Source organism: Quercus lobata, chromosome 5, assembly GCF_001633185.2.
Source record: "Quercus lobata isolate SW786 chromosome 5, ValleyOak3.0 Primary Assembly, whole genome shotgun sequence".
NCBI classification, from domain to species: Eukaryota; Viridiplantae; Streptophyta; class Magnoliopsida; order Fagales; family Fagaceae; genus Quercus; species Quercus lobata.
In genome coordinates, this window is record NC_044908.1 from 33453035 (window position 1) to 33477609 (window position 24575).

Consider the following 24575-nt stretch of genomic DNA (forward strand, 5'->3'; position numbering starts at 1 on the left):
CAATCTAAGAAACGGTAAGCATATTTGTGTTATACACCAAAAATAATAGTTAAATTATAATTAGGACCCTCAGCAAACGCCAAACCAGTGGCGGAGGCAGACTTTAACCTTGGGGACCAACTAAAGAATGAAATAGTACGTTTTTATTTTTATATATTATATTCATATTATGTACATAATTAGTGTAAACTAGTACTAGAAACACAGTGATGGGGAATCAAGATCAATTGATTGAGAACTTGAACTAGAATTGCATTAAAATTAAGAACTAAAACTGGAATTACAGATAAACCGGAGAAACAAATTTCTGTCCAGGTCTGAAACTAAATTATATTCACATCAAAAACTGATTGTACTCTTATATAGTTAGCCTATTTATAATCTTTAACTATTAGGAAATAAAGTAGCTAATAGTTACATAAGTCAAAGCTATAATTAAAGAGGATACATGGCAGATATGAGAAGTCAAAATAAGGGGCTGCTGGCAGTCCTAAGAGGTCAGAAAGGTTGGCTAGTTGTTTGGCTTGTAGAGGGTGGCTGGTTGTTAGTCCTAATGGTAGAGAGAGTAAGGCTTTTAGCAATACACGTGTTCTTCTTGGAATTGATGCAAGGAGTAAAATAATTTTGGACTTGCGATATAAATTTCGTAAAACACTAACTTTCCAAGACAATTGAAGTAAAAAAGAAAAATAGAAAAGCAAATCAAATAGAGAAAATCTAAGAAGATTTGGAAGAGAGAGAGAGTTGCTAAATAATTATGTGATTATCATAGGTTGATGAATATCCAGTTAATTTGTCATTAATAGAATTGTAAACCTATTTTAATCGAAGGATAGAGGGGCCAAAATGATATATATTTGAATTTTTTTCAAAGAATTTAGGATAATTCATAGTCTCTCTCTCTCTCTCTCAACTTTTTATAAAAAAGTTGGGGGAGCCATGGCCCCCCTTAGTCATAACGTGGTTCCGCCACTATACTAAAAATGATATTTTTGTTATACTTTGTCCATGTTGCTATATCCAAAATTGTTGAGATAATAGGAAAAGTCAAGTCACCACATGAACAAGTTGCCGGCAAGTAATGACTTTATGGCTTTAGTTAATTGTCCTAGCATTACTGCTGAGACGAAAGGAAAAGTCTGTCACCAACTTTTTCACCTAAGTAGCTTCTATGTTGTAATGGATCCTTGTAATGGATCCCGGTAAGATAAGTTTGTGAGAAAGTTTGAGAATTTTTCGGTAAAAATTTAGTGTATCTAGCAAAAATTGAGACAATAGTTACAACAAAAGGAATGATGCAGCACAAAATTCTTTCTTTCAAGAAATTTGCAGATAAAACAAAATATAAAATAAATAGACATAAGAATCAACACTTCGGATTGTTTGGAATTAACAAGAAGCAAGGATAGAAAAGCTAGTTATGAGCACCTAGAGTTGTCCTAAATCCATACCAGGCCATTGGAGGTCATTCCAATTGAAATTTTTATTAATCAAGCAATCTATCCAATTGGAGTACAATAGCCCCCTTATGTAGACTTTTAGGACTAGAGCTAATCCAATTTGACGCGGGGACCATCCCAATTATCGAATTATGAAAATAACCTTGACTCTAAAAAATTAAATACAATACAAATAATTTTAACTAGTAAGACCTAAAATAAAATCTCCCAGTCAAAAAACAGACCTAAAATAAAATCCAATGGTAAAAAATACAATTTGACTTTCAAAACTAAATAAAATTGTTTTCGTGCTCCCTGAATCAAGGGAGTATCCTGAAATGTGCACATCAATACAAAAATCGGCATTTTCTAGGCATGCTTCCCACTTTTTTAACCTCTCTAATCAGAGGTGAACCAAACAGGCATAACTCATCATAAGAATGCACTCCTTTAGAATTACCTGAGAGTCATCCTTAAGGGACCTGTCTTCAGATTTTAATGACTTTCCAAGCACCACCTTCAACAAAACCGATGCCTTCTCTAGCTGCCACAGCCTCCACTGTTACAGTCAACTAAGCAATCCTTGTGTTGATGTCAAAGGATTTTCAAGAAATATTTTGAAAACCCCATTCCTGGTTGATGCCAATGAAGCTTCCTCCTAGAACTAAAAGTTTGCACACTATTATCTGCTTTAGGAGCCAACTTTCTGCATAAAACTCACCAACTAGCTTCACAGCTCTATTAGGCTACCTACACTTTGTGGGAGTCTTTTGACTGGAAAAATCTTACTGTTAACTCTCCCACATATTACAGCTGCTTTGTCTCTGGCAGTCCTGTTCATGTTCCTTTCCTGGGAAATTATTTTTTACATTCCTCCAAATTTGCAGAAAGATCAAGAGAATCACATGCTTACTGAAACTTACAGAGAAGAAGAGACCAACCAAACTGATTTCGCAGAGGCACATAAGGAAGATGAGGAATGGTAAATGGTTTCAGATGCTTGCTTGCATAAGCACCAAAGCTTATTTCAATTATAACCTTTTTCTTGTACAAGATTCAGCACACTTCCTCTACATATTTAAAATAGCTTCATAGAATTTATTTTGATTTTTATCAGCACATCAGTATTTCCTGCTAGCTACCATAACTTTTCATCCTCCTTTCTGCAACCAGATTCCCCTTCATTTATCTGTAACAGGGTTTGTGCACATTAATTTTGCAGGCTTTTGGGTGCCTATGTGCTTAGTGCTTATATGTGCCGATCACCTGAAAATGACTTCCCTAGCCATATTAGGGTATTTGTGCTATTCATTTGCTAATGATTTTGATTGAGATGACGATGCTCCCAAAGAACCACCTCTCCAGAACACCCAGAACATATGCTCATATTAGGCAGCCCTGCAGTATAGTCCAGAGGTTTTTCTGTGAAAACTGATGGATATCATTAATTGAGAAACCAAATGTAATGGGATAGCTCAATAGCCATACATAAATGTGAAGACAACGGAGGGCGGGGAGGAAATGAAAAAGAAACAAGAAAACTTGCTGTAAATTTCGCGACAAACAAGAATGAGGGAAATGAGTGATTTGTGAACAAATTCCAATGCTGAGCATTAGAACAAAGTTACAAGTTGAGATCCAAAACTGCATTCTGATTTAGATTTTAGAGTTTCTAGCTGGTAAAGATATTGGGCATGAGTATGATATGATAGGAACAAAGCAATACATCAATTCTTATGAAATGATAGGAACAAAGCAATAACATCAATTCTTGAAAACCTAGGATATGATGTAACTCAACGAGGACACATTAACTAATTGATATATAAATAAGCATTTTTAAATATACCTATCAAAAAATAAATAAATAAGTACTTTTAAATGCATATTATGCTAATGTTTAGTTTAAAGACAAATGAGAAACATCAAAAAGCATATAATACGTAGAATAATCCTATCAAAAAACTTAAGGTAGAATAATGAAACTAACATAGATGCTATAGATAACAAAAGAACACATGATACATGTTTGACATTCTCAGAATTCTTGTATTTGAAGATTTCTGACTTTCTGAAGGCTGAAGCACAACATCCCATAGTTTACATTTAAATTAAAGCCCTTTTGCCTTTAAAAATATAAAATAAATAAAAAGGTCCATTTTTATTCCTAAAGGCATCCATGTCATATCCTATCATATCCGTGATAACAAATTAACTTTGGCTCATGATGGTCCCTCATTAGCCAATTCCATCTCAGGGGAGCGATACAAAATCAGAGGCTTTGTTCTATTTTTTGACAAATGTGTTGAGTGGACCTCATGCAAAGCACCTTTTTCACATAGAGCTGCTCTACGCAAAAAAAGGTGGTTTGCATTGTCTTTCAATATGGTATACACACCAAATTATCATAAGGCCAGATACATACACAATATGTATATTGACATATATGTGTTAGATATGTATCAGTTATGGCCATACAAGTATGACAGCTACTCTAAAGTATCTGTTCTTCTTAGCTTTCTAGTATCTTCCATCAAAATCATCAGATGCTCATACAATCATTAAATTTTTCATGGAAAGAAAAAAGAAATTGTTCATTTTATTGATTTTTGACAAATGTGTTGAGTGGACCTCATGCAAAGACCCTTTTCCACATAGAGCTGCTCTATGCAAAAAAAAAAAAAAAAAAGTTTGCATCTTCTTCCAATATGGTATAGACCAAAATATCATCAGGCCAGATACATATACAAAATGAATATTGGCATATCTATGATAGATATATATCAGATATGACCATACGGGTATGACAGCTACTTTAAAGAATCTATACTTCTAAGGTTTCTAGTATTTTCTACCTATCAAAAAATTTAAAAAGTTTCTAGTATTTTCAATCAAAATCATCAGATTCTAGAACAATCATTAAATTTTGCATGGAAAGAAAAAAAGAAGTTAACTTTATTGATTTACCCATGAATAGATATTTCAGAATTTACATTCGTCTAGAGAGGATACATTTGAAGCTTCAATAGTAAGGAATAAAGTGGGTTTACTTACAGCTCATTTGCAATAATAATATCATTGGAAGCTTAAATTACTCCACTTAGTTCAAAAATAAAATTCTCATATTTCATTCATTCCCCAAAAAAAAAAAAAAAAAAAAAAAAAAAATCAAAATACTTATTTTTGATTAAGTTAGTGAAGGACAATTTTTTATTTTTTTGATAAGCAAGAAAAACGTATATTCAAAAAAAATACTTTATGCAAAGAAGCACAAAGCATATCAAAGATTACAAAAAAAGAGAGAAAAGCAAAAAAAGAGGAAAGAAACTAATTACAAAGAAAAAGAGAGCTAAGGAACAAAGGGAGAGTTTCACTAGAGGAAAAAACCATTCCTCTCCAGAACTAATTAAATATGACATAAAAGAGAGAGAAAGAGAGTATATAACTTAGTAATGAAAAATTGTCTCTAAGTTAAATCTGAAACCTCCATCTCCAAAACCAATAAAATATAATATAAAAAACAGAATCCAGTATTTTAAAAAGAATAAGTAGAGAACATCCCCACAACTACTAACAATATAACAACGTGCACTGAAAGAGTAAATTTTCTCCTTTTGAGCATCTCAACTTTCAAGCTACTTATCACATCCATAAAAGTTTTTTATTTTAATAAACAAATGTCTCTCAAACATTAAATGTCTAGATAAGACTTGAGTTTTTAGAATTCATTGACCAATCAAATATACTTACGAAGGAATACATAAATGATTACTATTAAGCAAAAAAGGATTAGATTTATACCCGAGCATGTGTAGATGATGCAAACATCCTTAAGCCAGAAAAGCTTTTAACATTCACTTGTAAGGTATAGATAGGGAAAGAGCATCCACTTTAGTATGGGCCCATCACAAACACTTAACAGATCCCCCATTAATGCAGCAAACTCTTTCACCAGTATGTAACCTAGAGCCTTCTAGCTAGCAGTCTTTGTCACAATCTTGAGGTATATCCACTTTGCATGTCAGCACTATGTATCTTCAGATCACACCAATAAATTACAAATTTCATCCTCAGATAAATATGCTTCTCATAAATCACTGTCATGAGATCCTACACTCACGAGCTTTGTCCCAAGCTCCTCCCTTGGTTTAGCCGAAAGCCCTTTTGCTAACATCTCTTCATCATACTTCCGTGCCATATCTACCATTCCTTTATCTACCAAAGCATCAATCAAAGCATTGTAAGCAGACTCATCTGGACTACACCCAAGTTCCTCCATCTTCTCCCACACAATAAAAGCTGGTCGAAGAAACCCCCATCTCCCAAATTTTCTCAAAAGCATCACATATGTATCCATCCTGGGATGAATTCCACTTTCAATCATTCTATCGAGAAGTCTAAGAATCTCTCTGGGCTTCTCAAGACATCTAAAAATGCAATTGAACGTGATAACATCTGGTACACAACCCTTCTCATGCATTCGATCGAGCAACTCATAAGCCTCCTTATATCTACCATTTTCACAAAACAGCTTTATAATCGTATTATAAGTCGCAACCTCAGGCTTGCAACCGAAGTCCCTCATTTCCTTAAACACTCGAACAGAACAATCCACACCCTCCGAAAGACCAATCGCACGAATAACAGTATTATACGCCACCACATCCAACCTTATACCCTTCTTCTTCATCTCCTTATACAACTTCACAGCCTTCCATGGCTTCCCACTCTTGCACATTATATCCATATATATCGAATAAGAATGCAAATCTTTACGGACACCCATTTGATCCATCTCTTCCCAAAACTCCCTACACTTACTCCACCATCCCATCTTAAACCACCCACGAAGAATCATATTATAAATCTTGGTATTCTTTGCATCAACACCAAACTTCTTGTTCTTCCCAAAACACAAATCATAGGCCTCAACCACATGCTTGTACTCACACAAAGCGTCAATAAGATTACAAAAAGACATCTCATCCTTCAAACCAAACTCGTCTAACGAATCATAAATACCTACAGCTTCTGTAACTAAATGTGCACATATATATCGCTTAAACAAAATCCGAAAGGTGGTATGGTCTGGTTTGGAAAATGGGTTTGCTTTCATTCGATGAATTAAGTCCCAAGAAAGCTGGAATTCGAAGAACTTACATAGAATGTCGAGCATACGATTGTACGTATGAGTTGTGTGTTGGAAACGGGATTGGGTTTGGACCCAGTTGAAGAAATCGAGAGCACGCTTCCAGTCATTGCAGTAGGAGTAGAGGGTTTCGTGGACTGCGGTGGGATCGAAATCCGTGTGGGATTGTGAAATGGGTTTGGTTGACAAAGATTGAGAAAGAGGAAAGAGTAGAGAGATGGGTGACTTAGTGATGAACCGTCTGCTCGTGATTGAACAAAACATTTTTTTTTTTTTTTTTCCTTTTTTTTTGTGTTTTGTTCTGCTGATTATATAAAACCCTGAGAGCTTCGTGAGTCAACTTGAACAAATCGCGGTAGACATGACAAACGGGCCTGGTTAATCGGGTTTGAGTCAAAGTTGGGCCATTTTGAACCGTTAGAAACGGGCTGGGTCAATCGGATTACGAGCTGGATTGGGTCGGGCGACCTAAAATTGTTCCATAACAAAAATACTACCATCCAAAGTCTTATACATAGGCCAAAATGGCCCATTAGCATTAATTTTTGAAATATTTAGCAACAGATCACTGTTTCGGAAATAATTAGGAAAATACCACTTTTTCCGGTACTCGAGCATGGTGAGCTCGAGTACCATCTTTTCATTGGTCAAACATCTTCTCAAAAAAAAAAAAAACGCCGCTATAGGGCCCAAAAACGTCACTATAGGGCTTAAAAAACGCCACTATAGGGCCCCTTGAACCTGTTATGGGGACTTATAAAAAAATTTTGTAGGAAAACGCCGCTATAGGTCCCAAAAACGTCACTATAGGGCTTAAAAACGCCACTATAGGGCCCCTTGAACCTGTTATGGGACTTATAAAAAAATTTTGCAGGAAAACGCCGCTATAGGGCTCGAAAACGTCACTATAAGGCCCCTTAACCTGGTATGGGGGCTTAAAAACGCCGCTATAGGGCCCGAAAACGTCACTATAGGGCTTAAAAACGCCACTATAGGGCTCCTTGAATATGGGGCGATGGTGGATTAAAAAAACATGGTACTCGAGCTCACCAAGCTCGAGTACCAGAAAAGGTGGTATTTCCCTAATTATTTCTGAAACAGTGCTCTGTTGCTAAATATTTCAAAAATTAATGCTAATGGGCCATTTTGGCCCTTATACATAGCCATAATAGTACACCATTTATTCCATAACCGTTATCTAATGTTCTTCACATAGAATATTGTTAACCTGAGTTTCACCACCATTTGAAGGTACCTAAGAGAATCAAACATGCCTCTGCCCTCTTTAGCTCAAAAATTAAGCCATACAATAGAAACATCTATGACCGGACATAAGCTTCGTACTTTAACCTGAATACCAAATAATATTAGTAGAAACATCATTAAACTTAGTAATTCAACTTGAATATAAATTGATAATGTTTAAAATTGTCAGTAGGTCTATTGCCCAAACCCACGGTCTTCCATAAAAGGTGCAAAGTAAGAAACCTGCAGAATGAAAATACCTTCAGAGTGCATCAGTGTGGTGCAGCCTAAGACCCTTCAAAGATCAATTCAGAAACTCACAGTAATCTCATTGAACTCGAAAGAAAGAGCTTGAGAAATGTGTTTTTCATGTACATCAAAATTGGGGTGTCCCGGTGTTTATATAGGAGTCTTTGGATGACCACCTTAGCTGAATTGTAGGGACTTTGGGTTATCCCTTAGCTTACTTGTAGGAGGTGGGAGTTATCCCACAGCTGATTTGTAGGAGATGCAAGTTATCCCTTTGCCGGCAATTGCCTGAATGTAGGAGAGTTTTAGGTGATAGTTACCATGCGAGTGTTGTAGTGTAGGCTTCATATGCCCATCTTCACCTATCCGCCTATTGGGGTGACAGACTGGTGACAAGGTCAAGCTCACAAGTGCTTATTCATCCGTTCTTGTATGTGACAGATGACTTATTGGAGTAGGTGCAATATGTTGCATTTGCTACATTGAGTCTTCCACTTCCGACAAGTCAGTATATTCGGAAGACGTAGCTTACATTTGGAAGATGTAACTTGTGTTTAGAAGATTGACCGTGAAGTTAGCTAAAAAGTTCCCAATCATAAATCCGCCTATTGGGGTGACAGACTGGTGACAAGGTCAAGCTCACAAGTGCTTATTCATCCGTTCTTGTATGTGACAGATGACTTATTGGAGTAGGTGCAATATGTTGCATTTGCTACATTGAGTCTTCCACTTCCGACAAGTCAGTATATTCGGAAGACGTAGCTTACATTTGGAAGATGTAACTTGTGTTTAGAAGATTGACCGTGAAGTTAGCTAAAAAGTTCCCAATCATAAATTAACAATTGTAGAAATATAATTAAGATAAGACCATATACATTTAAACATTAGCACAAAACTTGGTTATACATTTTACAAATTTTTTTTTCTTCTCAAAAAAAAAAAAAGTTTCTCTTTAACTTATCAAGTTTCATGTCATTAGACTGAGATTCTGGAGGTTCTATTATAAAATTTCCTTAAGAAAGTTAAAAGTTTTTTAGTTGTAGAATTGTAACTAACGCTAGCCATTCCAATTTCATGGTTGCTAGGACTCAAATTCAAAATTAAGAATTCTCTGGGTTCAACTTGATTAACTCCGTTATCATGAGTTGATCACAAAACAAAAACAAAAAAGTAAAATTGAATATGTGAAATACAAACTGATGAGTAATGAGGCACTCATTTGAAAAACTAAGCAGACTTCTCACCTAGGCCCTAGCACGCAGTAGGGGCTAAGGCAATGTTCTTTATTCATATGGATAGAGTTTTCCACCTGGACCACCATTTTTTCCCCAAATTGGATAAAAATATGAAAGAAAATGGCATTGAGAATAAAAGTACAAAATAATACCCATTTTTTCGTTCTTCTACTTTGAATAATAAAAGTATTTTAGTAATTTACTCTTTTATCTTTTCATTCTTTGTCTCTTAAAAGCACACATATTTTATCCTCCCAGCCAAGCAAATCCTTTTGTTGAAACAAACACAACATAATTCTTTACACTTTATCAGTTCTTTCTATTCTCAGTGCAACCAAACATGACTACTACTCCTCAAAATTCTTTGGAGTTAGGGTGAATGGTTTGTTTCATTTCACTATCAAAATATTTCCTGAATTTTATCTTTATTCCAATAAAATGCATTATTCCATTAAAATGCAAATAAAATAGGGTATTGTGTATTACACTGTGTGCAACAAAATTTTCCCAATAAAATATAGGATATATAAAATATTTCATACACACTTGCCAAAAAGAAAAACAACCTACACCAAAAACTTATTAATATTTTGGTCTGATGATAAAGAGCTATCATTAGGTGTAGACCCCATAAGTTAAAATTCTATATCTCAAAAAAAAAAAAAAAAAAAAAAGAAGAAAAACAACCTTATTTCTTTCTACCATTATATAGTTATACTCTATATTATGAGAGCCAACCAAAGTTACTCCACTGTCTTATATATGGATGGCATGAATATATACTCTACAACTAACAAAGGGGAAAAAAGGAAAGGGGAATATGTAAGAGGAATTCATTATATTCTTCTATTTATATTGTATTCAGTCCCTTTAGTGTTTGCAAACAATAACTTTTTCTTTTGGTTATTTAACATATTTTCTCTTGTACAGTTTTGATTTTTTTTTTTTTCTATATACAGTTATACTTGAACCATTAAAAAAAAAAAAAAAAAACCTCATATAATTGGACTGGAAGGTCAAAGCTAGAATAAATATATTTGTAGGTGAAAGGGAAACCATACTCATGACGCATCCATTCTATGAAGGAAGTAGCACTACTAAATAGCAGCTTGTATCCTAAATTATATAAACTAAGTAGGTTTTCTTTTTCTTTTTCAATGAACACCAACCCAAAAAAGTTGAAAAAAAAAATACTAACATGAAATAATAAAAGGAGCTTTTAATAATAATATTAATAGTAATAATAAAGAAAAAAAGAACAAGAGCAAAAACAAAACCAACAACAACCCCTCTTAGCCCCAAAACATTAAATGGAAGCCACCGGATTCTTTAGCGTTCAAGACCAATTTTGATGGAGCCATTTTTGAAGACTTTGATGAGGCTGGAATTAGTGTGGTAGTTCGTAATTCTTAAGGTGTAGTGATGGCATCTCTTTCAAAGAAAAAAAAAAAAAAAAAAAAAAAACATCTTTTGTGGTTATTGTGGAACTCTTGATGGCTAGACGTGCTGCATTGTTTGTTTAGGAAATTGAGATTCACCAAACTATCCTTGAAGGTGATTCTAAAATAGTTATAAATTATCTCAAGCATGGTGATAGTCTATGATCTGCTCATGGTCATTTTATTAAAAACACCATCTCTCATGTAAACTCTTTAATAAGGGGTTTTTTATTTTTTTATTTATTTTTTTTATTTTTTTTATGTTTATCAGCAAGGTAACGCTCTAGCACACACCTTAGCTAGGAGAGCAAAACTTTCTTCGCCTCTTTCAATTTGGATGGAGGCCGTTGTTCTTCCAAATCTTTTTTCTCTTATTATGGTTGCTTTACCAGCTTATTAATTTACATATCAAATTGAACTTTTTCTCAAAAAAAGAAAAAGAAAAACCCTCTTGGCCCAACGGCCCCTCCCAACATACTTGCAAGTTACAAAGCTCACTGTTTTGGAATTATTACATAACATTAGATTAACTAAGTCAACTCTTTTTTAGCCAAAAGAAGAGTCAACTTTTCCCAAACAAGAGACAAGGGTCGCCATCTTACAATTAGATCCATATAAATTGTGTTTGATCCAATCAAATTTTACAAAGTAGTAGCATCAAGTTCTTAAAAAAATCACAATTCACACACACACAGTGACTAAGATGAATATGCTTACAAGCTTCCCATCTCGCAGAAAGTCATTAAGAAGAATTTTCTTGAAAAAATGTGCAGTTCTCTCCATAATTGTGACTATCAATGTATCGTATAGTTGTGTATGTTGAAGTTGGGTGGTTGTGCTCTATAAATATACAATTTATCAAACTATAGTTAATGCTATCAGATTGTAGTTGACTCAGATGGTGAAGTAGAGGAGTAAAGAATTATAATTAATGAGCTACCTGTCCAGTTCCTTGAGTACTAAATGCTAATTAGTAAAAACAAAGAAAGAGAAAGAGATATATGTCAAATATTACTGCAAAAGCAAGACTCTTTGTTGGAATGGTATTGGTGCCATTAACTTTTCTCTAAACTTCTGCACGCTTTCCTCACATCTCATATAATGTAGTACTGTAGTAAGCATTTCAGATACTCTTGATTTTTTTCCAATCTAAATACTGCTATGACATGTTCTGATCAAATCGTACCAAATTAAATCGTGTCAAATTAAATTTGCAAAAAATAATATTTTGGTCCCTACAATTTGAGGTTACAATTCGATTCTTACGCTTTGGTAACAATCAATTTAATTTCTATTATTTTCAACTTGCAGTACCATTGCCCCACTAACACAAAAAAATGCCTACCTTTCAAACAACCTACATTGTTGATGCACACCTAGCTAACATAATAATAAAAAACATTAAATTGTAACTTAACAAAAGCCACATCAATAACTTTTTCTTAAAAAAAATTCCACCTCATAAAACAAAAAATTTTAAATGATGAATTTAAAGAACTAAATGAAGTTAAAAAAAAAAAAAAAAAAACCCAAGCTTTTCTTGAATTTTCTTGGCAACCAAACACTGCAACCCAGAAAAACACAAAATGACATAACCCAGCCACTACCACTTCCACCACCACTTTCCTCCACCAACACTGAATGCTATCCAAACACTACCAAATACAAGAAACTCAATCTCCCAACAAGTAATTCAATAACACAATCAAATTGTCTCGCTTTTTCTTTTCTTTTTTTCCAAGCATTTTCTTAACTACCAAACATGAACATTAAGGGTCTGTTTGGATAGAACTTATTTTGCTGAAACTGAAAACTGAAAACACTGTAGCAAAATAATTTTTAAATGTGTGAATAGTATCGTGAGACCCATTTTTAATGAAAAAGTTGCTGAAAAGTGAAGTTTGTGGGTCCGTGAACAGTAAATAAGATCCATTGGTGTGCATTCCACGGCTTATTTTGTTGTGAACAGTACCTGAGTTTGATGAAAAGTGTACAGTGAATAGGTTGAAAAGTCAAAAACAACGGCAGAAAAAAAAAAAAAAAAAAAAAAAAAAAAAAAAAAAAAAAAAAAAAAAAAAAAAAACGCAAACGCAAATGCAGAAAAGTTGAATCCAAACTCTGCCTAACTCACAAAGACACAAAAACTCACCATATTTTGCTGCATGTCAATTAGTCTCGTCGTAGCTGACTAAGCACTTGAATTTAACTTCCCAAATATGAATATGCATGTAAAATACAAAACCCAGCCGCAGCCACAACTACCACCATCACTCTCCTCCAACACCAAATGCTATCCAAACACTATGCTATCCAAACACTAACAAACACAAATCCAAAGTATGCGATGAAATGCCACAAAGAAAATTCTCAAACATTACCAAACACATTTAAAAAAAAAAAAAAAAAAAACCCGCTAACTAGCTTTCACAGAGGCATCGTCTTAGCAATGTGGGCGAGCTTTTCTAATTCATTCTTGGAAATTTATATAACATACTCCTGACTCCGACTATTTTTATTTTTTATTTTTTTTAAGTACAACAATCATTTTACCAACATTTAGCAAATAAATTTTTAACAAAGAGTTAGTCCAAAAGCATACTTAGTTTATACTTTATAGGTGATTTAAATTAATTTCATCTTTCATGTATAACATGTATATGCGTTTTCTTTTCTTCTTTTTGAGAAATTATTAGATTAATAGACTATTAGAATTAATTATCCGGGTATAAACTTAAGGCATTATGTATTAGAGAGAACTCTCTCTTTTTAGTGGTGGCGAGAGGGGACTTCGATTGAGAGTGAACTCTCTCTCTCTCTCTCTCTCTCTCTCTCTCTCTCTCTCTCTCTCTCTCAGAGAACCCCTCTTTTGCCGTCCCTCTTCTCTTTGTTTTTCTAATTTCAATTTGTTTTTTTTCACGTGTTTTCATATGACAAGCACGTGAGTTACGTTACTTAGTTTAACAAAAGGTACTAATTCGACAGATGAGTAAAGTTCAAAGAGTAATTTGGTTAGGGGTGTAATGGCCACAACTAAAAGTTTAAGGGGTGTCTTAGGATTTTTCCCAAAGGTTGTTTCTGAACCTTTGTGAGTGAAAATGCATCCATTATGAAGGTTAACACTATAGTCTAATCCTGAGAGTTGTTTGGCCAAAAAAACTAGTCGCACCGAATTTTACTCCTAGTGACACGAATCAACCTTTAAAGATAACGCTCTTTAAGTGATTCTATAGCACTTAAACACACACACACACACACACACACACACACACACACACACACACACATATATATATATATATATTGTGGGGTCAGAGAATTTGACAACCCCGTCCCACTTTATACTAAGCCCACGCCGAGGAGGAAGAAATGGCCGAGGACAAACGAAGAAAGCCCAAATGGCCTAGAAACATTGCCGAGAACGATCCTATTCTCAGCAATCCCAGATCCTAGAAGGGAAGAACGGCACGCCGTCAAAAGCAGCCTCCCAGAGTGCCTCAAGAAAGAGGACAAGTACAGTAAGACATCCATGGGAGCATGGTGTAGGAGCAATTCAAGGAGAAACTGTCACCTCCGCATTAAATGCCCCCAACTAACGTTCTAGCCACATTAATGAGGAAATGACCCCTGAATAGTGCGGTCTTGGTTCCTGCAACTCACAGAAGGTTTGGGAAGGTGGCTGATGGGACAAGCACTCTAGTAGTGACCTGCACGATCAACAGATGGAAGGCCAAGATCGACTAGAAGGGGATATATAATGTGAGAAATCCTCCATAAAAGGGGGATCAGAAGTTAGAAAGAGAGAATACAGTAGCAACTTGTATGATCTTTGAAACCCTTGTAACCAAGCACTGAAGAAATAATAAGAACATCAAGTTCCTCGGATGGGGACCGAGGACAGAATTTCATACCTTAGTCCACTCCATGTTATTTAATCCACTCATAACCATGTCCAGTTGTTGTAATCCTCACTAAGGCCTAGTTCTTAAACCCATTTTCTATAAATTTATTGTATTAGGATAGTTGGGCCTGAGTCCACACATCTAATAGAAAAGGTGCTCAAACCCAGTCCCTACAATTGGCGCTGTCTATGGGAAAGAACTTGTGTGTTAGTAAGGGCAACAAACAGGCATGGTAGGATCAGGCCCTCATCAAGCAAGCTCTCATCAGTCTGAACCGGCTAGATCCCAACAATAGGATAACTTTCCCAACCCTAAGCATGATCAAAATGAAAAGAATGGAAGGTTTTGAGAGGGAAGTATGCACACCAGTCAAACTAGCAAAAGCCACTCTCATGTGGGCAGTCACATGCTCTAGAGACAAAATAACAACCGGGCCATGCAACCAGAAGAAGTTAAGAGTCACGTATCCTAGAGACAGAATGATAAGCAGACCATGCAGCGAGAGATAGACGACTTGAAGAGAAAGCTACGCCATGCACAGCGAAGGCGATCTCATTTTAGCCCTGACATGCCCTCCGATGATGAAAGCGATGATGACTCCAGGCAAAGATCGAGAACCCCTCTAAGCGAGACCTTTTCTAACGAAGAAGAGCACTACCGGAGGCGTAAACGTAAGAGCCCACCTCCTAGGAGCTTGGGAAACGATGCCATGAGCAGGGTACTAGATCAACTCTCCAAATCACCTTTCACACGTCACATAGAAGGGGCTTCACTTCCTCGATGATTCTAGCAGCCAACATTCGCCATTTATAACAGCAAAACAGACCCCGTGGAGCATGTGAGCTAGTTTAACCAAAGGATGACTGTCTATTCTAAAAATGAGGCGCTGATGTCCAAGGTTTTCCCATCTAGCTTGGGACCAGTGGCGATGAGGTGGTTCAATGGCTTAAAGACAAATTCCATAGATTTGTATAGGCAGTTAACCCAAGCCTTTAGCTCCCGTTTCGTTACAAACAGCAGAGCTCCTCGGCCCTTGAGTGCGTTATTGTCGTTATCCATGCATGATAGAGAGACCCTAAAGGCCTACTTTGACAAATATTGGGAGATGTATAATGAGATGGACAGCAATTTTGACGATGTCCCCATCAGCACCTTCAAAAATAATCTCCCAGCCGAGCACGGCTTGAGGAAGTCTTTGACTGGCAAGCCTGCCACCAGTGTGCGCCAACTGATGGATTGGATCGATAAGTATAAATGAGTAGAGGAAGACCAGTTGCAGGGTAAGGGAAAGGAGAAGGTTATCCCTCAGGAGAAGAGGGATTTCAGGTTGGACCGATATAACAGCAACTGCCCGAGGAGAGATTTTGTAGGGCAATCCGAAGCAATCAACATGCAGACTATCAATGCTGTATTTCGAGAACCGGTACATCGGGTGTTGGAGAAAATCAAGAACGAGCCATACTTTAAGTGGTCGAATAAAATGGCGGGAGAGTCCATGAGGCGCAATCAGAACTTTTATTGCCAATACCACCAGGACCACGAATACACCACGGAGAACTGTAGGAACCTCTGGAACTATCTGGACCAACTAGTCTGAGAAAGAAAGCTGAAACACCTTCTGCATCATTCTGGGGGTCATCAAGGCCAGACCCATCAGGAACCCCAGAGAGATACTGCCCTAAGGCCACCCGTGGGGACAATTAATGTAATCTTGGCCGCGCCAGGGAGAACAAGCACGCGCCCTTCACGAGTGTTGTTTGTGGCTCAGCTGCTTGCCGAGGAGTCCCGACTAGAGTCGAAGAGGGCCAGAATGAATTTCACCCAATCTTGAGCTTTTCAGAAGAAGACAAGATCGAAACCACCCAGTCCCATGACGATGTGCTGTTAATCACTCTCAGAATCGGGGACTACGACATGAAAAGAGTAACGGTGGATGGTGGCAGTGCGGCTGAGGTTATGTACCCCGACCTCTATAAGGGGTTGAGGTTAAAACCGGAAGATTTGATGTCCTATAACTCTCCTTTGATGAGCTTTGATGGAAAGCTCATCATTCCAAAAGGCATGATTAGGCTACCCATCCAAACCGGCCCAGAGATAGTGGAGGTGAAATTTATAGTGGTGGACACCTACTCTCCCTATACAACCATCGTCGGTAGGCCCTGGCTCCATACCTTAGGATCTATTGCTTCCTCATTGCATTAGAAGGTAAAATTCTCGTCGGGGGACCAGGTTCTCGAAATCTGTGGTTGCCAATCCACGGCAAGGCAATGTGTGGTGGCTACCATATCGCATTGGCTCGATGCGGAGTCCTCAGCCTCTGCTAAAAAGAACTTATAGCAATCAAAGGCCCCGGTGTCACCTCCTGATACAGCTGCCGAGGAGGCAAAATGCAAAGATCTAGAGAAAATGGTCATTGGTGGTGACCCAGAGAGGTTCTTTCAAGTAGGGGCTCAGCTGCCTCTTCAAGAGAAGGAGGAGCTGATAGAGTTTCTCAAAAGAAACATTAACGTATTTGCATGGGATGCCTGCGATGCCCCAGGGATTGATCCAGCCTTCATCTATCACCATCTCAATGTCAACCCGTCTGTCACTCCCGAGAAGCAGCCACCTCGTTGCCCATCAAGAGAGCATGCCGATGCGATTAGGGACGAAGTGGCGAAGCTTAAGCGTGTAAGGGCTATCAAAGAGGTTTTTTACCCCGAATGGCTGGCCAATACCATGGTGGTCAAGAAGAAAAGTGGAAAATGGCGGGTTTGTGTGGACTTCACAAACCTAAACAAAGCATGCCCAAAAGACCCGTTCCCTATAGCTCGGATAGACCGGCTAGTGGATGCAACAGCGGGCCATCCTCGGATGAGCTTCTTAGATGCCTTTCAAGGCTATCATCAAATACCACTAGCCTTGGAGGATCAGGAGAAGACATCCTTCGTGACACCTACTAGGAACTACCACTACAAGGTAATGTCGTTCGGTCTGAAGAATGCAGGATCCACTTATCAAAGGATGATGACAAGAATGTTTAAGCCGCAGTTGGGCAAGAGCATCGAAATCTATGTTGATGATATGGTGGTGAAGAGTAAAGTGTTGTCCGAGCATTTGGGAGACCTCGGCAGCACCTTTGATGTTTTAAGGAAGCACAAGCTGCGCCTAAATGCTTCCAAATGCTCATTTGGCGTGGGATCAGGTAAGTTTTTAGGCTACATGGTTATTCACAGGGGAATTAAGGTTAACCCTGACTAGATCAAGGCTATTAATGATTTAAAACCACCGCAAAACGCCAAGGAGGTCCAAAAGCTTACTGGAATGATCGCAGCCCTGAATCGATTCATTTCCAGGTCAGCGGATAGATGTAAACCATTCTATCTCTTGATCAAGAAGTGGAAAGGATTTGAGTGGTTCGAGGACTGTATTGTGGCCTTCCAGCAACTCAAGGAATACCTATCCCGGCCACCTATCATGTTCAGTCCTGAGACCGACGAAGTCCTATACGCATATATTGCTGTGACCCCTCATGCTGTAAGCTTGGTGCTAATACGGGATGATAATGGCCTTCAAAAGCCGGTCTATTATGTGAGCAAGTCGCTACATGAAGCTGAGGTCAGATACTTACCCTTGGAGAAAGCCATACTAGCTGTGGTCTATGCCACGCGAAAGCTTGCCCATTATTTCCAAGCCCACACAGTGGTTGTCCTAACCCAACTACCCTTGAAGTCCGTACTTCGGACCGCTGATTACACCGGAAGGATTGCTATATGGAGCACAATTCTGGGGGCTTTTGACATCAAGTACATGCCTCGGACCTCCATAAAGGGCCAGGTCCTAGCTGACTTGGTGGCCGAATTTGCTGAACCACCAGTAGAAATAGTAGCAGAGGAGCGCAACATGGATGGAAAACCGGTTGGAGTAATCTCTACTCCAGGACCCCCATGTTGGAAGGTGTACGTTGACGACGCAGCAAATCAAAGGGGATTCGGAGTGGGGCTAGTCCTAGTATCTCTTGAGAAGACTATCATAGAGAAGTCCCTGAGACTTGGGTTCTCAACCATGAATAACGAAACCGAATATGAGGCCTTGTTACAAGGAATGGCCATGGTGCAGAAAATGGGTGGAAAAGTAGTAGAGATGTTTTCGGACTCGAGATTAGTAGTGGGCCAGGTAAAGGGAGAGTTAGAAGCCAGAGATGCGAGGATGCAAGAGTACTTAAGCCAAGTCAAACGCTTGCAGTCAGACTTCGATCTTTTCAACCTGTCACACATCTCTAGAAGTGGAAACACTCATGCAGATTCATTGGCCACGCTAGCTACCTCCTTGGCAAGGGGTCTGCCTCGAATTATTCTTGTCAAGCATCTGGATAGAGTAAATGAGGTTGCAAAAGGCATGGTCCATATCCATGAAGTTAGAGTGGGTCCTAGCTGGATGGACCCTATAGTGAGGTTCCTCAAAGATGATATCCTGCCCGAGGAGAAGTTAGAGGCTGAAAAAATACGAAGAAACGCTCCTCGGTTCTGGTTGTCCGAGGACCACAAATTGTATAAGCGCTCCTATTCAGGGCCATATTTACTGTGTATTCACCCTGAAGCATCAGAATTACTGCTTGAAGAGCTACACGAAGGGATTTGTGGGAGTCACACAGGAAGAAGATCTCTGTCACACCGAGCCATTACCTAGGGATATTGGTGGCTGGGGATGCAGAAGGAAGCCCTAGAATATGTTAAGAAATGTGACCAGTGCCAAAGGTTTGCCCTAAATATTCATCAGCCAGGAGGGGTCCTCAACCCTTTGTCCAGTCCCTGGCCGTTCGCCTAGTGGGGCCTGGATATTGTAGGCCCTTTCCCCAAGGCAGCAGGAAATAAGAAATATTTGTTGGTCAGCATAGATTACTTCACCAAATAGGTTGAAGCTGAGCCATTGGCCAACATCAGAGATGTGGATGTTAAGAAATTCATCTGGAGAAACATTGTTACACGATTCGGGGTCCCTCGTACCCTCATTTCAAATAATGGACTCCAATTTGACAGTAAAGCCTTCAGAAGATACTGTTGCGAACTGGGGATCACTAACAGGTACTCAACTCCAACCTACCCTCAAGGAAATGGACAGGCCGAGGTTGTCAACAAGGTCATAGTCATTGAGCTTAAAAAAGCTGTCACATGTCCTATGGACTTACCGAACTACACCACAGCGGTTAACAGGGGAGACACCTTTTGCCATGACCTATGGGGTTGAAGCTGTTATCCTTCTAGGGGCAAACTTCCCAATGCTGAGGATGAGCTTCTTCACTCCAAGCAGTAATGATGAACTATTGGGGAAGAGCCTGGATTTGATCGACGAACGCAGAGAAAAGGCAGTGATCCAGTTGGCCTATTACCACCAGAAGCTCAAGCAGGGATATGATGCCAATGTGAAGCTGAGACCACTAGCACCAAGAGACTTAGTATTGAGGAAAGTTATGGGTGCTGCCAAGAACCCATCCTGGGGAAAGCTGGGACCCAATTGGGAAGGACCATACCGAATTACTTCAGTAGCAGGAATAGGTGCATACTATTTAGAAAACTTAGATGAAAAAATTGTACCTCGTCCATGGAATGTAAATAACTTGAGAAGATATTATTATTAATAAAAGCATTTATCTAATTCAAGTTTTAAGTCTATTATGGTTATATGTCTTGTATTTCGACAACCATCTAAGTACTAGACAAAACCAAGGTCTTGCATAGTCCTCGGACTCAAACCTATGGGGAAACTAGTTACTTCAAGAAAAATCTGAGTACTAGACAGAACCAAGGTCTTGCATAGTCCTTGGACTCAAACCTATGGGGAAACTAATTACTTCAAGAAAAATATGAGTACTAGACAGAACCAAGGTCTTGCATGGTCCTTGGACTCAAACCTATGGGGAAACTAGTTACTTCAAGAAAAATCTGAGTACTAGACAGAACCAAGGTCTTGCATGGTCCTCGGACTCAAACCTATGGGGAAACTAGTTACTTCAAGAAAAATCTAAGTACTAGACAGAACCAAGATCTTGCATGGTCCTTGGACTCAAACTTATGGGGAAACTAGTTACTTCCATCAAGAGCTTAGGTGGCGGGTAAAACCCAAATGTTGGGCGGATCCTCGGACCACAACCTTTAAAGAAATTAGCAAGATCAAGCATTCATGCAAGTTACGAATATAGCCTAAGTATACGCTCGGTACCTTGGATCATCTACTCGGTCCCCACCCCCTAAAAATATGAGCAAATGCAAGATAAGCGTCCCCTTAATGCCGGTGAGTTAGAATTTAAAAGTCTAATTTCAGATGTGGTATGCACATAACCATTTTTACCCATTAGGATAACCAACTCATGAAACACGAGATTCACACTAATAATAATAATAATAACAATAAACACATAATGTAAAGAAATAAATTTCATGCATTTACTTTAAAGGTCTAATTACAATGATTCGAAAAAAAAAAAAAAATGCTAGACGGCCTATTTCTTCAGTTTTATCTTGATTCCATCCTTGGAGAGCTGAGTAAAAACGACCTCAGGACCCTCGGAGCCCTCACTCGGGGGAACAGTCTGAAGGGTCTGAACTGAGAGAGCTGGCTCCTCGGCATGAGGGGCCTGAGCATCAGCCGTAGACTCTGCAGTCTCCTGGGGCACTTCAGGGTTCAGGTTTTCATGTGTTTCTGTCGCCCCAGGAAGCTCACCCTCCTCGGCTGGTTCATTATGAGCAATTATGGCTAGAGCAGCTTCAGGCCGAGTAGCCTCAGCCTCCTCAGGAGCAACCTTAGCCTCGGAGCTGGTAGGGATAGTTTCACGAATGGCCGAAGGGTAGTATACATTCTCCACCTTCCACAGATCGGATGAAGCCTCAACCCCAACTTGTTTAAGGGCTTCATTCCAAACCTGGGAACAGTAGAGCTTGCATACTCCAGGTACTTGAGCCTTGAGAGTGGCCTGGGTCTCAGCCACTCCCAAGTCATAAGCCTCCTCATCGGCTTTCTCCTTAGAGCTCTCAGCCTCCGTCTTGGAAAATTCTGCCTTTGCCTTAGCCCTCAAGGCCTCATCCTTGGCCCACTCAGCAATGTTCTTGGCCCCCTTTGCCTCGGCCAGTTTCTTCTTCAAATCAATGATATGCTCCTTGGCAATCTTCAATTGATCCTCAGCATCGAGTAGGCGCCTCGTCTAGTTCTCGGCTTGTTTTTGAGCGCTAGCAAGGCCTGACTCAGCACTATCTCAGGCCCTAGTCATCTCCTTCAGATCCTCCCTTGCTTTCGAGAGATTGGCCTCAGAGATTTTAAGGGTCCACGTAGCGTCCAAGCGCTTGTCACGCTCGAGCTCCAGGGACCTGCTCTATTCCTTAGCATCCTCCTCTAACCTATAAGTGGCCTGGACAGCCTGCCAATTGAAACAAGCACACGGTGAGTTGGAAACTAAGGAACAAAAGTCAACGAAGTCACAAGGGTTAGAAGTCTTACCATGCCCAAGTATCTCTTGATGCTGAGAAAGACCTCCTACCTCCTCAAATTCCCCAGCTCGGCCATATCGGCGGGAAGTAGCGAGACCTTTCCAACGCATCGGCCACAAAGGTACCTTCACCCCCTCGGAAGTCCTTGAGGGAGGCGTTGTCCATCAATGGCTCCCCGTGGAGCATTGGGGCAAGAAGCCAGGCTTGGGGCTCGGACTAGGGGGCGACCTCTTTCTCTTGGCCCTGGTGCCCGATTTTCAATTGTTTTGAAGCTCATAAGGCTTCATATTCCTCCCAAGAAGAGCGAGATTTCCCCCCATCCATGGGCTCTTTACCTTTGGAAGCCCTCTTCCTTTACGAATCGGTGGGCTCGGGCCAAGGAGGCAAAGTCGGCTGAGAAGGAGGAGGAAGTCTGGACCGTGGAGACGATGGCTGTAATTGGGTGGAAGACGACCTGGTCTAAGCAAGCTGAGGCTGGGGTGGAGGAGGAGGTAGCTTGGATTGTGACTTCCCCGGTGCGTCCTTCCCCGGTTGGCCCTCAATTGGTTGCTAATATGAACGGGCTTCAGTCAAATCGGGGTCGCCCGAGTCACCAGAGGGATCCTCGGATCGACTAGCTTGGTCGAATGCACCAAATTCGTCCTCGGACAGACCCAAATTGCCCTTGGCCTCCGCTGCTTGATGGGATGAAGAAGGGCCTGCCAACGGGATGCCTTCTGGGATAGGAGATCTTTCGGGAATCAAGAACCCGTGTTCTGCTATGGTGATTCTGTGAAGCCGAGGATCTTTAGCTTTGATCACGTACTTCGGAGCCGAGAACGATTTCTAGATGGGATTGTACCCGAGAATCTTGTGAGCGGCTCTAACTTGGTTGTCAGCTTCGTTCACAAAGACTTCCGCCTTAAGGATGGTTTCCAAATCTCCCCGGTTGACTAAGTGAAAGTGTCGTTCAAAGGCATGTGGATCTGCAAAAAGAAAGCATGTTCATATTAGCAACCAAACAATGTAAACTATGATAGCACAAAATATTAACCCTTTCCTACTCTAAATACCCCACCTGGTTCCCCTTCCTCTGTTGGACAATGAAGGCCGTCGTGCCACTCCCCAGACACAATGAGAAAGTCTTTATTTAACCCCTTACTAGTCTCGGGGAGGCACTGAATTAGTCGAACCTTCTCGTCCCTTGTCTTCATATAATAGGATTTACCCTTTAGGTGTTGGAGGTTGTAGCACCAGTTACATCATGATGGGTTAACCTCAACCCTATTTTCTCGTTTAAGGTGTCCACATAACCCAGGATCCTAAACACGTTGGCGGCGCACTGGGTAGGAGCTAATCGGAAATGCCTAAGGTAGTCCCTCATCACCGGCCCTATAGGGATTCTCACACCACCTTCTATAAAAGCGATTATGGGAATCACTACTTCACCCTCTTGCCTCCTAAAATGCCACTCCCTTTCTTCACAGTATCTCAAACCTACATTACGAGGTATCCTATAAGCGGCGACGAATTTTTCCATCGCCTCTTCGGACTCAACCAACTTTTTTAACTTACCCATACCTAGAGACAGCTAAAAGATTCAGGGAAGGACAAAAGAAAGAGAGGAGTTAGAGAGAAAAGAAAACTTACAGAAATGAGGAAAAGCTCCTCGGACAGGCTTTATATGCTGAAAAGAGATGTAAGTTTGGCTGGAGATTTGACTGAACTCAGGATATGTGCGCAAGAACTCTTGAATGCAAAAGTAAAGAGACAAATCGGTTCAAATGGGTATTTATACCTCCCATTAAAAATAACCGTGCGGGTTTTCCTGCCCATAAAGTTAAAGAAACCCCCACCGTTAGATTACCATCACACCGTTGAACGTGGGGAGCATAGAGCCGCCAGAATTTAATGAGGGTGCGCTCCGTATACTGAAGTACCAGGAACATGCCTTGGGTAAGCGAAAAGGCTCTGGCACTGATGGAGGACAAGACTTGGCAAGCCATGATATAGGCCCGAGGACACCAAAATCCTCCTCTCTGCCCGAAGAGCCGGATAGCAAGATTTTGAGGGGCTATTGTGGGGTCAGAGAATTTGACAACCCCGGCCCACTTTCTACTAAGCCTAAGGCCCACGCCGAGGAGGAAGAAATGGCCGAGGACGAACGAAGAAAGCCCAAATGGCCTAGAAACATTGCCGAGAACGATCCTGTTCTCGTCAATCCCAAATCCTAGAAGGGAAGAACAGCACACTGTCAAAGGCAGCCTCCCAGAGCGCCCCAAGAAAGAGGACAAGTATAGTAAGACATCCATGGGAGCATGGTGTAGGAGCAATTCAAGGAGAAACTGTCACCTCCGCATTAAATGCCCCCAACTAACGTTCTAGCCGCATTAATGAGGAAATGACCCTTGAACAATGCGGTCTTGGTTGATGCAACTCACAGAAGGTTTGAAAAGGTGGCTGATGGGACAAGCACTCGAG

General features: G+C 39.8%; 2 protein-coding genes across 4 annotated transcripts; one reads left to right on the forward strand and one right to left on the reverse strand.

Annotated features, from left to right (window-relative positions):
- Positions 1-1690: 1690 nt before the first annotated feature.
- LOC115992284 (pentatricopeptide repeat-containing protein At1g80550, mitochondrial-like) lies at positions 1691-6883 on the reverse strand. Of its 3 annotated transcripts, none has more exons than XM_031116435.1 (2): positions 5241-6883; positions 1691-2837 (listed from the first exon to the last, which is right to left on the reverse strand). In XM_031116435.1, the coding sequence occupies exon 1, from the start codon at positions 6850-6852 to the stop codon at positions 5527-5529; it is 1326 nt and encodes a 441-aa protein (XP_030972295.1). In that variant the 5' UTR covers positions 6853-6883; the 3' UTR covers positions 1691-2837; positions 5241-5526. The 3 variants fall into 3 exon arrangements, with proteins under 3 accessions (XP_030972295.1, XP_030972297.1, XP_030972296.1); XM_031116437.1 differs by having other exon boundaries at positions 1691-2861; XM_031116436.1 differs by having other exon boundaries at positions 1691-2870.
- Positions 6884-17061: 10178 nt separating this feature from the next.
- Positions 17062-19323, forward strand: LOC115990373. The gene is made up of 2 exons (XM_031114209.1): positions 17062-17343; positions 17896-19323. The coding sequence occupies exons 1-2, from the start codon at positions 17062-17064 to the stop codon at positions 19321-19323; spliced, it is 1710 nt and encodes a 569-aa protein (XP_030970069.1).
- Positions 19324-24575: the final 5252 nt, after the last annotated feature.